The sequence below is a fragment of the Staurois parvus genome, unplaced genomic scaffold, assembly GCF_062004578.1.
Source record: "Staurois parvus isolate SC_StPar_1 unplaced genomic scaffold, SC_StPar_1.0 ptg000149l, whole genome shotgun sequence".
NCBI lineage: Eukaryota > Metazoa > Chordata > Amphibia > Anura > Ranidae > Staurois > Staurois parvus.
Window position 1 is genome coordinate 3,009,831 of NW_028317945.1, and position 20,820 is coordinate 3,030,650.

Sequence of the window (20,820 nt, forward strand, 5' to 3'; positions counted from 1 at the left end):
ATGGAGGTGAGGGTGATAGAACACAGAACACAGAATGGATATTGCAGGTAGGTAGGTGGTCTTTTTCCTTTTCCTTAGGGGTCCCCTCAGGTACCAATGGTCACACCTGGACACAGCTACGAGATCTCGGAAAGTGAATGCACTCAAATCACCTATGTTGCGATTGCAAACACTTCAGCTTTATTGGCATAACATCAGGGTTTTTATACTGTAGCATTTGGGCAAACACACCCTCAGACCATCCAATCAAATACATGTACATTATTTTTACCTTAACTCAAAATTATTTGTATGAGGTTTGCATTTACACTTTTCTGCCTTATCCAGGGGCGGACTGACCATTTGGAAACTCGGGCACTGCCCAAGGGCCCGGGGTCAGTAGGGGGCCCCATGAGATGTCCCTGGTACCTTTTTCATAGGCTTTTTTGAGTTTGAGCAAGGACACAGGGGCCCCATGATCCCCTATTGCCAGGGAGCCCCATGAGTTTTCAGTCCGCCCCTGGCCTTATCTGTCACACCATATCTGGTCTAACGCCCAGACCATGGCTATAATCTGGCCCAATGCCCAAGCTGTGGTTACAACTTTTCAGAAATGAGAGTAAAGCTTATCTCCTTTTTTGTAAAGTTTGCAAAAACACTTATTTCTACATGAAGCTGGCATAGACAGTTTTGTTAGTGTGTACAAAGGTCATATATATGTGTATGTTAAACAAGCATCTTGTATTAGTGTATACAAAATGGATTTGGTTATATTCCATTTATCCTTTCAGATATGAGGAATGGAGGAGATGACACAGAGGCAGGCCCGGGCTGGGATAAAAAAAATAGGCCCGGGCATTTTGAACTGAGGTCGCAAGAGCGACCTTTGCAACCCTGGTAGTTCTGCCACTAGTGTTTTTATTTAATTTTTGACAATTTTATATTTTATTATTTTTCTACATTTTTTTGTAGGAAGAAAGGAAGGAGGGAAAGAGAGAAAGGAAAGAAAGGAGAGAGGGAAAGAAGGAAGCAGGGAAAGAAGGGAAGGGGAATAAAGAAGAAGAGAAAGAAAGATGGAAGGAGGGAAACAGGAGACTGAGAGAGAGAAAGAAAGACATATAGAAGGACAGAAAGAAAGAAAGGAAGGGGGAAAAGAAAGAAAGGAAGGAGGGAGGGAAAGAAAGAGAAAGGATAGAAACAGGAGACAGAGAGAAAGACAGAGAAAGAAACAGAGACATATAGAAAGAAGGAAGGAGGGAAAGAAGGAAGGAAACGGAAAGAAAGAAGGAAGGAGGGAAACAGGAGACCGAGAGAGAGAGAGAGAGAGAGAGAGAGAGAGAGGCATAAAAGAAAGAAAGAAAGAAAGAAAGAAAGAAAAAGGAAGGAAGGAGGAAAACAGGAGACAGAGGGAGAGAGAGAATAAAAGGAGGAAAACAGGAGAAAGAAAGAGAAAGAAAGAAAGAAAGAAAGAAAGAAAGAAAGGAGAGAAACAGGAGAGAGAAAAAGAAGAAAGAAAGAAAGAAAGAAAGAAAGAAAGAAAGAAAAATAAAAAAGTGAGAGAAACAAGAGACAGAGAGAGAGAGAAAGTAAGAAAGAGAAGTATAAAAAAAAGAAAGGAGAGAAACAGGAGACAGAGAAAGAAAGAGAGAAGTAAAGAAAGAAAGGAGAGAAAAAAAAGAAGGGGGAGAGAAGGCACAAGGCTGGCTGGGAGTGTGGGCGGGGCAGACACAGGAGCAGAGGGCGGGAGGAGAAGGGGCAGCTTTCTCTCTCCTCTCCTGTCTGTGGTGGGCAGGGACTGTTAGCACTGGGGACAGCATATGCTCACAGATCTCCGGGAGTTGAGGGGGGGGGGGCGCGGGGAGGCATACAGGAGTGCAGGGCATGCAGGAGATGGATAGGAGAGGAACCGAGAAATGCACGGTCCTCTATGTGCAGCCCTGACACCTCTCCTGTCCAGACGGCCCCGGCCCTCTGGACAAATGCCCAGTGTGCCCTATGGCCAGTCTGGGCCTGCACAAAGGTCAGGTGAAGGGTGATGTTGGTGAAGGGCAATGGAGGTGAAGAGTGATGGAGATGAGGGTGATAGAACACAGAATGGATATGAAGAATGGAGGAGATGACACAAATGTCAGGTGAAGGGCGGTGTTGATGAAGGGAAATAAAAATCAATGTCTGTGTATTTAGTGAGAAGAGTGATCTCTGATTGCTTTTCATTTAATATTTGTGCACCTGGAAGTGGGTGGGAGGTAGGATGTATATGATGTAAGGTGTGTGCTAATGAGGTCAGCTCCTTCCTGTGTCATGATCTTAAATCTCTGCAGGAAATAAGGCAGAAGTAACGGGAAGCTTTTTTTATACAGCCATCTGGACACTGACATAAAGGTGGGTAGAAAATATGGAAAGCTTTTGAATTTCTGAAAAAGAAGTAGACTAACAGTATATTGGTATACAAGGGTGCTGGAATTTAGGGAAAAAAAAGGTGAACTTATCCTTTTGCCCTCATGCACACAGGATGGTTTTGGTGTTTTTTCCTACAGCCAGTAAACCCCCCAGCATTTTATCCTATGTGTCCATGCACACAGAGTGTAATCAGCATTTTTTGGCTAAAAAAAACCCAGGACTAGTGGGTTTCTAGAGGAGTTTATTAGCTGGAAAAATGCTCTAATGCTGAAAAACGCGGTTAAAAGCTGCAAATCGACGTTTTTGGACTTTTTAAAAATATAAATTTTTTGGGGTAAAAAAAATGTTAAAAAATGATAAAAACTGCAAACGTGGCTAAACGCTAATGCAGAATTGCTGAAAAACTCAGGTTTTTAATTTGACTTCACACAGCTAACGTTACCAGCCTTAAAAAAAACGCCCGTGTGCACGGAGCCTGAAATGAACAGGATGAGGCTGCCAGACCCCGCCCACTGCTCTCCGATCCTCTAGTTAGAGAGAGAAAACGTTGACTTGCGGAGTAAATACAGAATGGGTTGGAGAATGCCTGCCACCTAGTGGCGATAGCGTGTCTACACAGGAGGCGGTATCTGTCAAATGATATTCAAATACTGTGGTCTGGGGCTTTCCTACGTGTCAGGTTACAGAGACTCTAGTCGGTCTGGATTGGCTGCCGATCCTTGTTGTCGTGGTTACTGAGGCCTAGTGCTGTCTGAGCCTGTAGAGGGAATGGAGCTGGAGGATCCAAGCAAGGCGATTATTTCCGCCGATCGGGGGGCTGCGGTCCGGGGTGAGGAGCTCTGTCCGTCCGCTGTGCCGGAGCTGCTGAGAGCTCTATGGGAGGAACCCGAGAAACAGAAGAGGAGTTTCGGGGGCCGGGTGAAGTCTCACCGACAACATCGCTTCAGGATCTGTCCTCTGGGGAGGGAGAGCTATGGTGAGCGAGGCCGGGGGGGTCCAGCTGTCATCAGTGTATGGGGAGGGGGCCCAGTAGACGGATACATGAACAGTGTATGGTGCACATGGCGACTATGAAAGTGACACCCCACCTACCACTGATAGGGGGGTGGGGGACCCCCAGAGAGTCCGATCTCTTCTTTGCCCATTTTCACAATCTGCACACTTTGTATATTTTACATGACGTTTAGCTTCACATATGTGTGCGTTTGCACATGCATGTCACGGTACAGCAACCTATTAATTTACTGCGCTGTACCCCTAAGGAACGCCGGGAAAATCTACAACCCTTTACCGAGAACACGCCACAATGGACCGTCTGATGCTGTGGCACATGCAGTCTCATGAAAACATACGAAGGCGCCATTAAGAATTAACAGCAACCTTGCTCATCTGCTAAAGCGCAGCGTGTATCTGTGGCGGTCAGTAAGTGATTCTGCAGATGATCCCGGCCCACACATGTGAGCTTAGCCTAAAGTGTTCACCTTTACAGAAAAAATGTCAATCTAACCTAGCACTGGACACCCTCCTGGTCCCCACTGTACTTACCTCCAGGGCTGCTGAGCTGTCAACCATTCTTCTCCTTGCAGCAGCTTTCAGGATGGACCAGAGTAATTCATTGTGATGTCGCTGACCAATCAGAATCGATCTGGTCTGTCCTGGAAGCTGCTGCTGCAAGGTGAAGAGTGGGCATTTCAAATCCCAGGAACGTTGACAGCTCACCAGCCTCAAAGGCAAGTACAGCGAGGACCCGAAAGGTATCCAGTGTTGGCTTTACATTTTTTCTGTAAAAAAAAGTGTTCCTTGTGCTGCTGGCTGGTCTGTCTCTAATTGGCCAGTATGCATGGAGCCATAGGTTACTAGGTGGAAACCCCTCCATTCTGTCAGTTGCCTCTATGATCAGAGCTGCTGAGTAGATCTCAGGCTTTTGTCATGTGAATTTAATTTTTTTGACAGGACCCATTCAAACTTCATAATGTATCTTACAAATATTTGTGGGTTGAAAACAAATCGGTCTTAGAAAGTCGCTCTCCCCACCCCCCCCCTTCACATTAGATCAGGGGTGTCAAACTGCTGGCCCTCCAGCTGTTGCGAAACCCCATCATGCCTCTGCCTTTGGGAGTCATGCTTGTAACTGTCAATCTTGCAATGCCTCATGGGACTTGTAGTTTGGCAACAGCTGGAGGGCCGCGCATTAGATCATTCCTCCCCCTCCCCTTTTCACATCAGAGCTCCCCCCTTTCACATCAAAGTCCTCATGCCCTACTTTACAATCTTCGCCACAATGGCAGAAAGGCACAGAGTGGGAGGTGGAGCAGGTCTGGACAGAGGCGGAGAGGTGAAACAGGTCCTCTTCTGAATGCCCAGGCAGTCTTAGATTTGCGTCCTGCATTTCCATGATGCAGTTTGTTTGTCTACCAGCAACAAATCATTGAATGATGCTGTGTATCCTGGCCACTCCATGTCATTGGTTATTATGGTGCTGGCCACTGGCCCTCTATGTAAATGCACAATGCAGATGCAGGAAAAGTTGTAGGCCAGGTAAACTCTTGTAATGGGAAGTTGTTTGGAGACCCCTGGTATGGCTTGGTCTACCCCCATTTGTCATAATGGTAGGCAGAGCAAACTCTTCCGCTATATCCTAAGGCCCCATACAAGCTATGCAGGGAATCCATTTTTACTATTTTTGCAAAGCCATGCCTGCCATGTGCCACCAGTTGGGTGACCATTATGCAGATCACTGATACATGCTTTGATTGCAGCCTTTTAACACACTAGTTACAGTACATTAACCTCCCTAGCGGTATGATTATTTTAGATTTTTTCTGCTGAAAGCGGTACCATTATTTTGCATGGAAATATGTAGTTTTTTTATTGTAGGCTGTAATATTTAGGAATAATTCGCTGAAATCTGTCCGAACAAGAGTCTATTAAACATCCCGGGTATGATAAAATTTGAAACACAAAATCATAAATTATAATTTAATAAATAATCATAAAAAATAATAATATAATAATACATTTAATTCAATAATATAATCAAACCAAAAACACTGAAATTTGAAATATAGCGCCAAGTTCGCACATCGCTGAGCAAAGTCGCAAAATTGTTTTCAGTGTCTGATGACGAATTTCTCCACGAATCATCACTCAATTCTGCAAGTGGTTCTGATTTACTATCGTTGTTCTCTAGCTGATCTAAACCCGCTTTTGACCTAAAGGAACACTTTTTGGACGCCATGGACTTTTCTAAGTTTCCAGGCAGAAAGAACAGTCAAAATGCAGACAGGACAGGACAGAGCACTAGGGACAAAATGTATGTGAAATGGGTTGAAACAGCAATGTTTTACTATGTAAAATCGTTTTGAAAAAAATTACACTTTTTAAAAATTTTTAAATTTCCCGCCGGCGCCCGTACGTCCCGACGTCACAGGGACCGGAACACAGGAGCCGGATGCCGGCATCAGCCGGAGGAGATGGCCGGAGACGCTGCAGGGGACACATCGCAGGAGCGAAGGACAAGGTAAGCTCTGCAGGGACTCCCTATGCAGCGCCGCATGGTAAGCCCGAGTGTAGCTCGGGGTTACCGCTTTTGGTACAGACATTTTACCCCGAGCTACACTCGAGAATACCGTTAGGGAGGTTAAGTGAAAGGATGTCGAGTTGTACGAAGTCATTGGGTCAAATATACAGTAGCTGCAAGAGTAATTTTTCATCCATTACAGCCAGCCTGCAAATGGGATATGACAAGTGCAGCCCCTCTGAACGGAAACTAATGCACATTTTCAAACGGGGGAAAGAGAATATTGTTTATATACATTAATAATTCTGTTCAAAATGTTTCCTCACTAACAGCTCTAAAGAAGTTAAGAGAAGCAGCAAATGGGAATGACATAGATACAGGTAATTTTATTACTGATTGTGCTTATTTCCAGGTGGTTTTAATAATGTGTTAATAAATGTTATTACTGTCCTTTAGAGCCCCTTAAACAACCAATGGGAAGATGGACTTCATATTAAGAATACATTTGGAGGGAGATTTTAAAAGGAAAATAATTTAAAAAATGAGCCAATTTTTAGGCTTAGCAGGCATCTTACTTTAAGGGATAAGTTCACCTTTAGTAACATGTTATATGTTACACCCGTGTTAAGGGTGTAACATGTTACTAATGCAGCAGCACAACTTACCCCACTCTCCCATCCCCCCCATTCCCAATTTTGACAGAGGGCAGTGGATCCTCTCCCCGCACCCCTGTCACGTTTTAAAAACAGTACTGCTGTGCAGGATCCTCCTGCACCTCCACATCATTCATTCATACAGATCTGCAAATGAATGAACTACCGATGGCTTGTTCTCAATGAACTGTGAGGGTGCTGATGAGCGCTTCCGTAGTTCCTCGACACTTCTTACACTTTAGTAACTGTCTGTGCAATGCTGTGCAAGCTCCTATGAAAAAATAAATACACATTTTTTTACATTACAAAAAAATAAATAAAGTGAATTTAGCCTTTAAGTGATAGGTTGGGGAAGTGTAGCAACAGCCATGCTACATCACATCCTGGTGATGTAGTCATCTTTCATTGAACTGAACACCCTGGACAGTATTGTGGCAGGGTCATGCAATGGGCAGTCTTTAGGACTGCGAATCGGCAAACATTGCAGTATTTATTGCTGGGACTGCTGCTCATAATCAGTGCTTTGTGGAGTGGATGGACAGGTACTTGTGAAACCCAGCTGATGGTATTGTCTTCAGTTGGGTAAAAGAAGAGTGTGAATTAGAGACTGGTCTGATAATGCTTTCCATTAGAGATTTGGTCTCCAGGGTACTCTGTTTGCAGGGGAATATTCTTAATTTTTTTGTAAGAATGTAAAATGATAGAAAATGAAGTATTGGAATAAACACCACACACCATTACAAGTATCTGTACATGTCTCAGTTATGGCTTTATGGTTTCCTTTGTGCCAGGTGTTAAGTGGGTCGAGAGTACTTCCTCATTTTCTAAATGGTTATGTTTTTAATCACAGAGAATTTCTTCTAATAGATATTACTATTAAAGTACATTGGGGCAGCACGTTTACGTGGACCTGAACTCAAAAATGGAAGAAGTGCTGTCTAAAAAAAAAATGGAATATATTTAAATGGCAATTGTGCTTCAGTAGTACCCTAAAAATCTACTTTTTGGGGGTTGTTCACACCAGGTACACTGTGACTGCCATTTGTGGCCTTGGAATATATGGTACTGGCCAGTTATACTATACATTGTTGGTGCTTATATCCCAACTCACAGAACAATAGTAAACATACATTTTTGAAAACGAATATATGGTGATAACCCTTTTGCTGGTTATAGCTGGCAGCGCTGACCGAGAAGAGAAAATCGATAGATCAACTTCTGTACAACCTCCCTGCCCACACATGGTATGGCCAACTTTTGCCTGGGCTGTCAAGAACTGGGCATCCTGCTTCCATGGACTTGCAGTACTGCTTTATATAATTACATTAGTGCTGTTCAGAACAGCAGGAAGGATCACCCTCTGCTGGAGAGGAGAAGACGACCTGAGTAGGGCATTGGGGACTCTTGCTGCACTCTGCTCAACTTGGAGTTGGGTTTAAAATATATTATCTACTGAGCTGTAGAATTCAGTTAAAAATGTTTTTGTTTTTTCAGTCCGGCATTTGCTAGATGAGGGAGCAGATCCATGTGCGGCTGATGACAAAGGCCGCACAGCGCTACACTTTGCTTCTTGCAATGGAAATGACCAAATTGGTAAGATAACAGAGTGGATGGCTGAGATTTTTCTTTGACAATACAAAAAGTCTTGTATCATATTTTGGTTAATTTCAGTTTTAACAGGAGCATCTAAAAGGGCAAATCACCTATATTAGACGCTGCTGTTTATATGAAACTACACACTAATTTCAAGAAAATAACTTCATTGGCAAAGGAGTTTCAACTGAGTCAGTGATTGGCTATTGTAATGAGATGCTTATGAAATGCTTGCTTTATGACTGGTTCTCTTTAAAACCTATACTGTTTTTTTGATTAATGGTGCGCTGATATGAAAATTCTGGAACAAAACTAAAATCGAAAATTCAGGATGCACTTGGCTGAAAACAGAAATCGAAGTAGACCGTTTTGGGTTTTTTTTTGTTATATTATTTATATAAATCCAGTAACGTAAAATAACCTTTATTGAAAGTAACACACAAGAATTGGACAGAAAATAAAATGAAATATAGATTAAATTAAAAAACTTTAAACATGCTGCACAATAATTTTGTAAAAAATAACCAGCATTATCTGCCCAATCTCCCTTTTTTTTTTTTATCGGAAAAAACGCTGATAACCCTTGTTTTTGCCGATAATTTTTGGTGGACAATATATCGGTGCGTCACAAATTAAAATTTTTTCATTTTGCTGTGTTCTAGAACATTCTTGTTAGTTTTATTTACTTCTGGAGTGGGATTACCAGCGATTAATCACTTGCCCCCCCCCCCCCCCCACCAGGGGATTTACCCCTCTTCCTGACCAGGCCATTTTTTTGCAATACAGCGCTGCATTTCTTTTACTGACAATTACACGTTTATGCAACACTGTACATAAATGTACACCTCCTGTATTTTTTTTTTTTGCACTATAAACAAAAAAAGACTGCCAACTTAAAAAAAAACTATTTTTGACTTTTTGCTATAAAACATGTTCAGAAAATTTTTTTAAAAAATCTAATTTTGTCATAAATTTAGGCCAAAATGTATTCTGCTACATTTCTTTGCAAAAAAAAAAAAATCCCAATACATGTCAATTGGTTTACATGAAAGTTATGCTTCTACAAGTGTATATATACTGGAATTTTTATTTATTTTATACTAGTAATGGTGGCTATTGGCAACTTATAGCGGGACTGCGGTGGGCATTCTGAAACTGGGAGGGAACTGACTTAACTTCCACTGATATCCCAATGACACTAATACAGTGATCAGTGCTAATAAAAAGCAATGACACTACTAACACTGGGCAGGAAGGGGTTAACATCTGGGGCAATCAAAGGGTCAACTGTGTGCTGTTTTACTGTATAAGCTGTGTGTATTTTACTAGGGAAACCTGCTGTGTATTTTTCTACTGTGCAGAGAAATACACAGCAGCTTGGAATCTCCGGCCAGGCCCCGGTGATCGACATCTGTAGCCGCCAATGGCGGTGCTTGCGCCCCCCCCACCTGGATATGAAAAATCACGTGTATATATACATGGTTTTGCGCAGCCCTGCCGCCCTGTAGCAGTACTTCTGCTGGAAACATACTTTTTTTTTTATATTTATACATACACACACACATTATTGTGCAAAACATTTTAGGCAGGTGTTTAAAAATACTGCATATTAAGAATGCTTTCAGAAATAGAAGTGTGAATAATCCATTTTTATTAGTTAACAAAATGTAAAGTAAATTAACAGAAGAGAATGTGAACAAACTGCCTGCTATTGCCAAATATTCCAAATTTTGACTACTCAGTCCAGAAACCTACTGCCATTTTCTGCACCCCAGTTCCTAAGCTTTCTTGCATAGGACCTGGAAACGAGGCTAAGCGATTGAACTATGCAGGAAAACATAGGCACTGGGGTGCAGAAAAATGGCAGCAGGTGTTCTGGACTGTTGAGTCAAAATCTGAAATATTTGGCTGTAGCAGGTGGCAGTTTGTTTGCCGAAGGGCTGGAGAGTGGTAAAATAATGAGTGTCTGCAGGCAACAGTGAAGCACGTGGAGGTTCCTTGCAAGTTTGGGGCTGCATATCTTCAAATGGAGTTGGAGATTTGATCAGGATCAATGGTGTCCTCAATACTAGGAAATACAGGCAGACACATATCCATCATGCTATACCATCAGGGAGGCGTGTGATTGGCCCCAAATTTATTTTGCAGCAGGACAATGACCCCAAAAATACAGCCAATGTCATTAAGTTCTACCTTCAGCGTACAGAAAAACAAGGAGCCCCGTAAGTGATGGTTTAGCCCCCCACAGAGTACATTCACAGAGGATATGTGGTTAGTTCTCTCAGATGTTTGAAACAACCTACTTGCGGAGTTCCTTCAAAAACTGTGTGGAAGTGTACCTAGAAGAACTGAAGAATTGATGCTGCTTTCAAGGCAAAGAGAAGTCACACAAATTTTGATTTGGATTTCTCTTGTTATGTACTTTCCAGTTTAATTGCTAAAAAATTCTATTTCTGAAAGCATTCTTAATTTACAGCATTTTCTTCACACCTGCCTGAGACTTTTGCACGGTACTGTATATGATTTTTAATTGGTTTTAGCTATGCTGTGTGAATGGGAACACGTAACAAATATATAGTGGGTTTTTCCAAACTTTTACCGGAGCAATGAAGGTGTAACTGACAAAGATAGATGTTTCTACATAGTATTATTGACATTTTGTTACCCTCCCTAATAATTCCTTCCCAGTCCCAGCTTCTCTTCAATAGGTTCTGTATGCCCAGGGGGCTGAAAGGATTGGCCGATCACATGATCACTATGAATGTCACAGTGGTTACATGATTGAGAGGCAGTCTTGCCAGCTCCTGATCATTAGTAGGGCCCCTTCATTTTAGCACCATTCTTAGAACCCCCTCCCCCCCATTAGGTAAGAGTCCTTTTATATTAGCACCCCCCTTAGAGACCACCCATTAAGATCAAAATCCCCTTTTACCAGCGACCCCCTTTAGAGATCAACAGTTGGTCATCTCTGTCACCTGAACACAAACCCCAGCCACTTAAAACTGGCTTCTAACTTTTTTTAGCTGGTTCCTAGATTCAAAGCTCATTTGTGAAGTCATGGCATAGTGAGTGCAGGTCACGTTGACATTTTTTTTGCTCAAACTGGGTCATCTGATCTAATGACATCTCTGCCTTAAAATAAGGAGAATAAAAGTGTTTGATTTGTAGGTAGCAGAAAATGTATGTGTTAGGTAAACTATAAGATTCCTGTAAAATCTAATGGAGGCTGGTCAGGTTCGTAGATACCCAAGTTTGAAAAGATGCCTTTTTTATAATATGTATTGTTTACTCTTGCATGTGGTCATGATTCAAATCATAAACCATGTAATGAATGAATGTCTTCAATATATATGTATTTTTGTTTTTGTTTTTTTTTTTGTTTGCTCCATTTTTCAGTGCATATGCTTCTGGACCATGGTGCTGATCCAAACCAGAGAGATGGGCTAGGGAATACTCCTTTACATTTAGGTATGACACGTCTTATAGTTCTCTGATATTTCTCTGTATTTCATAGCTAGCAATTATACTATAATTTTCCATTCTTCCCCCCAGCTGCATGTACAAGCCATGTTCCGGTGATTACAACCCTTTTACGTGGAGGTGAGATCTTTTTGTATGCTTACTGTCTAAAATCTCCCTTACAGGGTATAAAATATGTTGCATTTAAATCTGGAATATGCATTCTTCTGCTATATCTCAAGGTGCCAGAGTGGATGCCTTGGATCGTGCAGGCCGAACCCCACTTCACTTAGCCAAGTCAAAGCTGAACATCCTGCAGGATGGAAAATCACAGACCTTGGAATCTTTGCGACTAGAGGTTAAACAGGTGAGATAGTTTAGGTAACCGTCTTCCTCAGCTATACAAGCATCCTTTATTAGCAAAAGGTCCAGAATTCTTTAGGGTTGCTTCATTCCAGATGCTTTTTACATTGCATCAAAAACGCATGCATGATGTTTTTCATGTTTTCCAATGGCTGTAGTTCACACCAGTGCAGTTAACAAAAGTAGAACCTGCTGCATTTTTTCATCTTGAACACTTCTGGAACTTAGCAGAATGCATGTAAATGTATTGGAATGCATGTAAACACACCAGAACGCACTTTGTCCTGCATTAAAATAAAGATTTTTGAAGTGTCAAATTAAAAAAGGAAAAAATGCACTGAGACCCCGTTCACACTTAAGTGTTTGCGTTCCCAGCGATTCTGCCACAGCGATTCTGCCTGTGATACCAAAACACTCTGCACAAATGACAAACCACACTATGCCTGTTCTGGTGTCATTCATTTTCAAAGTCAACAAAATTAGGTGCGGTTTTATGTGTTATAAATTGCATCGTGCAAAGCTTGTTGCCCAAAAGAAGCTCCTGCTCCTTTTTGAGCGACAAACTTCATGCTATGCGGTTTGCCGTGATTGCAGCACGATTTATTGCATAACAGTTGCGGCAGAACAGCGCCATGTTTTGTTGCCATTGAAAATGAATGGCACTAGAACAGGTGTGGTGCAATTTGTCATTTGTGCAGAACGTTTTGGGATCTCAGGCAGAATCTCGGCGATTCTGCCTGAGATCACAAATGCTCAAGTGTGAATGGGGCCTGAAAGTTATTGAAAATTCATCAAACACGCATGTAAAAGTGTATGCAAAAACTCATCCAGAACACAAATTGCGGTGTGAACCAATCCTAAAGCTGAAGTTTAGAAATTTTTCTTTTGAGGATACAGCACCAAATGTATTACCTGTAAATGATGTGTATCCCATGTCCTGTAAGCTGCTGCTTATTGTAAAAATCCTTTTTTCGCTGGATACTGCCCAGAGAGGTGATCTTCCGGGGCTGCAGAGGTTAACCGCAGAAGCTTCAAGTGGCCATTCGCCTGTCCCTTTCTGCCCTTCCGCCTTTCACAGAACTCATACTATCATTGTCCTGCAATGGAATTCTCTCTGTGAATGTGCAGGGGAGATCCTATCATTCATCTGCCCCTCCTGCTTTTACAAAATGCATTGGTTGTGAGTTCTGTGAATGGCAAAGATTGCCGTTCTGGCAACTATCCAGCTGAATAAAGAAAATGTTTTTAACCTGCAGTACATGGCATGCATAGCATTTCAGATATCTAATGTGGTGTTGTAAACCCAAAACTTCAGCTTTTAATAGAATAAACTTTTAAATTCTTTTGAAACACACAATTGGACATTGTACTGTGGAGAGCCACATTTGCCCATACTTCCTTTCTGCTTTCTCCTTTGCAAAGCGCCACGCTGGTTGTATTTTACTTTTCCTCCCCAACAATATAAGCATATAACTTAGCTTACTGATTGAAGACAATGCAATTAGTATTTGGTGGGTACCTTTAGTATTGTTAATTAGAGTAAGAACTGCTTCACTGCTCATGCAAGTCAATGGGTATACAATATTATCTTGATGCTTAGATACAGTTCATAAAGATCATAAGAAACACCTCTGTAGGATCTCTGTGACAAATGTATACATCTGTACATTTATTAAAAAAAAAAAGTAGAAATCTTATATTTGTGTAAATAATATTGCAATTTACTCCAAAATTACTGTCCTTTCTTTTTCCAGGAAAGGCAAAGTACTAGTGTCGCTTAAAGGATAAGTGCACCTTTTTGACAAGCAATAATAAATGCACTTTTTTTTGCAGGTAAAAAAATGTGCATTTTATTGTTTTTTGTTATATGAGCCTGTAAATCATTGCACCGGCGATGCTGTCAGGACATTTAGTTTTCTCGATCACAGAATACGGTGAATGAATGACGTGGCCAGGCAGCGGAGCCTTTCATGCCCGCATTTTTAAAAAAATTTTGACAGCTAACGGGAGGAGAAGATCCCCCGCTAGCTGTGAAAGCGAGGAGGAGTGGGGGCCGATCTTTTCATAACATGTTACATCCTGACTATGGGTGTAACAAGATGAACTTACCCTTTTACTGCCCTTCCACAGCAGCATATACTCCCTTTTTCTTCTTTGACCTGTCACACTTTCAAGCTGTCGGTATAGAGGAAAGACAGCCCTGTCTGAACTCCAGACTGACTTGTTAAAACTTACACAGGGTTAAGGGGTCACTTCCCGCCCAAATATGACAGCACTGGGTCTACCAGGCACCAGTGCTGTCATGTAGGATTGAGCCAGTCATGTGATCCTTCATACCTGGAAATATGGTGGAGAGCAGAGAAGATGCCTCTTTTTCAGAATATTACATGTTATTGGACTGCAGAAACATGTAACGTTTGTTCTTTGAATTTTTAGATCATCCAAATGTTGCGAGAGTATCTAGAGAAGCTGGGTCAGCAGGAGCAAACCGAACAGTTGGATCAGATTTGTTACAGGCTGCAGAGGACAAGCACTAAGGAACAGGTGATTGATTGGGATTGCTGTCTTTTTATGCATACTAAACTATGGGCTTCATTTATTAACCAGTTGCCCGCCGCCCTATAGCAGAATTACTGCTACAGTGCTGCGCAAAATCACGTGATTTTGCATTTCTGGGTAGGGAGCGGTCATTGGCGGCTACTGATGTCGATCACCAGGTCCCGGCCGGAGATTCCCCACTGGCACCTGGCGATCGCCGAGAGACCTGTGTGTGAACAACACAGGTCTCTCTCCTGCCAGCAATAACATGCACAGCAGAGAAATACACAGCAGCATGTTTCCCTAGTAAAACACACACAGCACATACAGTAAAACAGCACACAGTTAACCCTTTGATCGCCCAGATGTTAACCCCTTCCTGCCCAGTGTCATTAGTACAGTGTCATTGCTTTTATTAGCACTGATCAGTATTAGTGTATTAGTGTCATTGGAATGTCAGTGGCAGTTAGTCAGTTCCCACCCAGTGTCAGAATGCCTGCCGCAGTCCCGCATTAAGTCGCTGATCGCCGCCATTACTAGTATAATAAAAATGTAAATTCTAGTATATACCGCCATTTGCAGACGCTCTAACTTTACACGTATTGGGATTTTTTTTTTTTAGCAAAGACATGTAGCCGAATACATTTTGGCCTAAATTTATGACAAAATCTATTTTTTTTTTTTTTTTTTTTTTTTTTTTATAAACCTTTTTTTCTGGATATGTTTTATAGCAAAAAGTAAAAAATATTGTTTTTTTCAAAATTGTCGTTTTTTTTTTTTTTTGTTCATTGCGCAAAAAATAAAAATCGCACAGGTGATCAAATACCACTGAAAGGAAGCTCTATTTGTGGGGGAAAAAAGTACATAAATTTCATTTGTGTACAGCATTGCATGACCGTGCAATTTTCAGTTATAATAATTCAGTGCTGTATTGCAAAAAATGACCTGGTCAGGAAGGGGGGTAAATCCTCCTGGAGGGCAAGTGGTTAAATAAAAAGGAAAAGTTTGTGTTTCCAGTATCAACTAGTTAGATTCTTCAGCTGTATTTTTTTAAGCTCAAACTTTCTCCCCACCTATCTCCTCACACAGCAACCCCCTCATCACCCCTCTCCCTCGGCCTCACCACTGTTCAGACCTCCACCCCACCTAACATCCCTCACACTGAAGCCCCCTCAACACTCCACTCCTTCAACCTTACTACCACTGTGGAGGTCACCAAGGTCTTTTCTGAAGCCCGCCCCACCACCTGCTCCCTCGACCCTGTCCCCTCATAACTCCTACGACCTCCCTCCTCCTCCATCCTACGCTCCCTCACCCACATCTTTAATCTCTCCCTCTCTTCTGGCGCATTCCCCTCCCCTCCTGAAGCACGCGCACATCACTCCCATACTTAAAAAGCCCTCCCTGGACCCTACTGACCCGAACAACCTTAGACCCATCTCCCTGCTGCCATTCACATCCAAACTCCTTGAGCGCTTAGTCTACAATCGTCTAAGCTCCCACCTCAACGACAACAACCTCCTTGATCCCCTACAGTCCGGCTTCCGTCCCCTACACTCCACTGAAACTGCCTTACTCAATCTCTCCAACAACCTGCTCACCGCAAAAGCTAATGGCCGCTATTTAGTGCTCCTACTCCTCAACCTCTCCGCGACCTTCGACACAGTCGACCACCCCCTCCTCCTCAAACAACTACACTCCCTTGGCCTCAGAGACTCTGCTCTCTCCTGGCTCTCGTCCTACCTATCACAACGCTCCTTCAGCGTTACCTATAACGCTACCACCTCCCCCTCACTCCCCCTTTCTGTTGGGGTCCCTCAAGGCTCTGTCCTCGGGCCCCTTCTCTTCTCCATCTACACCTCCTCCCTTGGCCAACTGATACTCTCATGGCTTCAACTGCCACCTCTATGCCGACGACACGCAAATCTTTCTCTTGACCCCTCACCCCCTCAGTCTCTGCCCGAATCACAAGCCTACTGAACGACATATCAGATTGGATGTCGCTCCACTTCCTTAAACTGAACCTCTCCAAAACTGAGCTCCTAGTTTTCCCCCCAGCCTGCGCACCCCCCCCCCCCACACTTCTTCATCATGTCCAACAATGCCACCATCAGGCCCACCCCACAAGCCAGAGTACTCGGTGTCATTTTTGACTCCAATCTATCCTTCCAGCCCCAAGTCCAATCACTAACAAACTCATGCAGACTCTACCTCCGCAACATCGCCAAAATACGCCCGTTCCTAACCCCAGAAACTACTAAGCAACTCATCCACTCCCTCATCGTGCTTGGCTTGGTCAGATTGGAAAAGCAAAGAAGGGGAACTGTCATCCACATAAAGACAAATGCACATATGAACAAAAACAATAAATAGAATAACATACACTTTAATGCAAATGATTAAAAAACTCCAGGTTTTCAGGCACATATGATTTTCTAGAACTTTTTTTTCCAGAGATCATTGTCTTTCCAGATTTTTTTTCCTAATATTTGCTAACCACTTGGATATCAGTACTACTTAGACCAAAAAGAAGAGATTAGACCTCCAAAAACCTGTGCTGAAAATGTAACTTAGTGGAAAATAAAAAATGTATCACAGAGTACTTGATTAGAACTTCAAAAAATATTCTTGCAACCATAACAAGAATACTTAGTTTGAAGATAGGCTTTCCCAGAAATCTCATGTTTCTTATTAAAACACACAAGTGAATACAGTAGTCAGACCCACTTAGAATTTTTTTTTCAGATCACCATTAGTGTACCGGCATGACTTCTTTTTGTTCTCTTTAGAACATTAACAGGTAAGAATCTGTAATCATATTTATATTCATTTTAAATAATTTGTTAAACTATTGATTAATCCTGTTGTTTTGTTTGGGACTATTAAATGAGGAAACTGTAATCTTTGAATCCTATAGATGTAAAAAAGCTGTATGTTTTACAGGTGGATGAGGTGACAGAGCTTCTGGCCAGCTTCACATCTCTTAGCCTCCAAATACAGAACATGGAAAACAGGTAGCCACACTCCTGACTGCTGCTGTACTATATCAGGAACTCCTGGAATTTTCCAGTCACCTGTTTACTGCCATACAATCTTGGACTGTTGGCTACCTTGAGTATCATCTAAGTATAGCCATAATTTTAAAGAAGTCTGCAGGTCCCTTACGGTAAACCTTAAATCTGAACCAGAACACCACATTTACCCCCACCTACATGTATTTGAAGTTTGAACATTTAGCCTGGTTTCACATCTATGCCTTGCAGTAATGTATGGTAAAATGCAGAATTTACAGTGGCACCCAAATGCACAGAAGAGTATCCTATAATGCAACCTCACTGCAGCACACTTCAACATCTATTTTGTGTTTGGTGTGCTGCATTAATGCAACACATGTTTATATGCATGTGGTAATGTCTCCCATAAACCCCAGAGGTCTGAAGGGGCCCTTAGTAATGTGGAAGTAGGTTATTTTGTCTGCAATACCTCCCATGATGCAATACAGCTACCTAATGTTTTTGCTGCTGGTCTGGGGGTAGTCACATTATTAGCCATGTGTTGGGTGACCAGCGTATCTGTATATAATAGTCCAGCACTGTTGTGAGCTTCTCATGTTTACAGGCATACAGGCTGTTATAGAGGTAAAAGGTATTCTTAACAAAACAAGAGCAATCCAGCTGGTGAGACAGCTCATTTGCATTTGCCCTACCTTTACTAACAACAAAATGCCTGGACTTCAGATTTTGGGTTTAGTTATTCGAACTTCTCTGCTGAAGAGTACACCAAAAAACAATAAATGCATTTACTACAAACGTATGGTATGATGACAATCTACACCTCAACGTTTCAACTGAAGAAGCTACAGATTGTTCGTTGTATTGTCTTCAGTCACCAGGGCCTTGTTCTTCTTGTCCTTGGCTGGTGTATTGCCTTGAGTTGTTGCATGTTTACTCATGATCTCTGTGTTCACTTGGTTGCTGTTAAGTGTTCTTAATGTTGGTTCCTGAGATCTGTGAGACTTAGTAGGGTTATGCAAAATGCAGTAACCTACAGTGACCAGTAAGATTTCACCCATTTTCACCTTTTAAAGGATAAGTTTGTTACATGTTACACCCATATTCAGGGTGCAACATGTTATGATCAGACCGGCCCCCACTCCCCTGCATTGACAGCTAGCGGGGGATCTTCTCCCCCTTGCTAGCTGTCAAATGTTTAAAAAAAGCATCCGTGTGGGGCTTCCCCACCAGGCCACGTCACTCATTCACTGTGTTCTGTGAATGAGAAGTTACAAGTCCCAACAGCCTTAGTGTTTGCCGGCCTATAGTTTTCAATGAACTACCATGGTGCTGTGGAGTGTTGTAGTAGTTCATTGAGTCTTCCTGTCAGTATATTTGCTTGCCCGTACATCCCATACGGGCAAGCAGATAAAATTACAGATCTGCAGGAGACCTGCATGGCACCAGCAATCTGCTGATTGCTGGTGCAATGGTTCATAGGCTTTTGCAACAAAAAATAATAAATGCACATTTTTTTTACCTGCAAAAAAATGTGCATTTATTATTTTTTGTATAAAGGTGAACCTATCCTTTAAGTACTTTAAATGGAAAGCTAATTGGTTTCTGTTGGTTCCTGCACTTTGTACTACCTTACATGTCTTCATTGTGTCACTTGTATTATATGTACGTAGAGGTATTTGCAGAAGTGCAGTCCAGATTAAAAACTTGTTCAGTGTAATTTTGTATGTATTGTACATTTAATGCAAATCCAGTGCAAAACTGCTGTGAAAAGCATGGTTATTGTAAGGTACTAAAAAGCTACTCAATTTCTGTTTTACTTTAATTCAATCTTATTTTCCCTGTCAAAATATAGTGTCTCTATATGATCGCTATTAAAAATAAAATAAATTAAACACAAAGGATGTGTCACAGGTACTAGCACATTCATTAAGATATATGCACAATTTTTACATCATCTTCTTTATGATTACATTTCAAATAACTCTCACTCAGAGTGAATTTTATGTAAAAAAAGAAGAAAAAAATTCCCTTGCATGCAAATAATCTATACTGTTTTGTGATGTGTATAATGATGGACTATGTCTGACAAGAAAATGTTTAGTCCTTACAAGAGGTGCTGGTGGTTCCATCAACTATTGCAATCATAAAACTTTTGACTATACTGGTACAGATAGATAAGGCAAAGACAGCTGGATATAAGGAAATGCAAAATGGGCATAATATATTCAGAAAACATTACAAAGTGTTTAGGATCCCACCATTAGGTTCCACAAGAGACATACAAATCTGTTACTTGTTTAACTCCACTATTCATCAACAAAAATGTTCGTTTTAGTTGGGCTGACCTATGATTTTTTTGTACTGGAATTGCACTAAATATGGTTTATGAGATAATCGTGTACAGATAATCACGTAGAGTTCTTTTATACTTTTGTGAGTAGTTTCTTGTTGTCTGCAATTGTGTATCAATCTTAATCTCTCCATTTCCTATTTGGAAAATACAATACTGTATTATTTGTTGTGCTGTGACAACATTGTGACTCTTCTTCAGGAAATGTAAATGCGCTCTCATTGTATAACTGAAACTTGGTTATTAAACATGACATTAATTTTAAAGTTCTGCTTTGCGTTTGCTACATTACCATGCCTGAAGCTACCTTTTTGTTCTTTCCAAAGACAAAACAATTGTAAGGCGTCAGTGAGCCCTGGACTTATATGTATGACTTTGGTGTAGTTTCTAGCAAGTTAAAGTGGTTCTAAAGCTAAAACATTGTTTTTACCTTAATGCATTCCCTGCATTAAGGTAATAAACATTTTGCCACTTGCCTAGGTATCGTTCAAGCTGTTTAAGTGTATCCCTTTGACACATCTTCATTCTACAAAAGAGATTCTCTTCTTTCTTCCATACATTGAAGGGAACAGTTGATATCTTCATGGTTATAGTGTCATGTTCAGGAGTAGGATACTAGGCAAACACTTAAGCACAGCTTAGGGGAGGCCCCTGACGGTGGTCAAACTCATCATCATCTAGAGCCAGCTGACTTGTTAGTGTAAGGACCTAAACTCTCTGCTAGGACTTTCTTATTTTTTCTTTTCCAGGGAGCTTTTTTTTTTTTTCTCTTTAGTCTTTGAGATTTTCAATCAATAGCTGAGCTGGTTGATTGGCTGTATACAATAGATCCCTATAGTCTCTGCCAATCATTCCTCAACTCAGTCTGTGAGCACATGCAAAACATGTTAGCTAAGCCTGGGTTGACTGAAACAGCCCTGGATCTAAGGGCAGCCTCTGAGTGTTCCCCAT

At 41.5% G+C, this 20,820-nt stretch overlaps 1 protein-coding gene across 2 annotated transcripts; it reads left to right on the forward strand.

Annotated features, from left to right (window-relative positions):
* Positions 1-3,047: 3,047 nt before the first annotated feature.
* ANKRD54 (ankyrin repeat domain 54) lies at positions 3,048-20,135 on the forward strand. 2 transcript variants are annotated; one of them, XM_089674244.1, is made up of 8 exons: positions 3,048-3,355; positions 6,232-6,279; positions 8,047-8,145; positions 11,542-11,613; positions 11,698-11,745; positions 11,847-11,971; positions 14,404-14,511; positions 17,251-17,319. In XM_089674244.1, exons 1-8 carry the CDS (start codon positions 3,148-3,150, stop codon positions 17,272-17,274), a joined length of 732 nt encoding a protein of 243 aa, XP_089530370.1. In that variant the 5' UTR covers positions 3,048-3,147; the 3' UTR covers positions 17,275-17,319. The 2 variants fall into 2 exon arrangements, with proteins under 2 accessions (XP_089530370.1, XP_089530369.1); XM_089674243.1 differs by lacking the exon at positions 17,251-17,319 and adding an exon at positions 17,449-20,135 and having other exon boundaries at positions 3,050-3,355.
* The last annotated feature ends 685 nt before the right edge of the window (positions 20,136-20,820 follow it).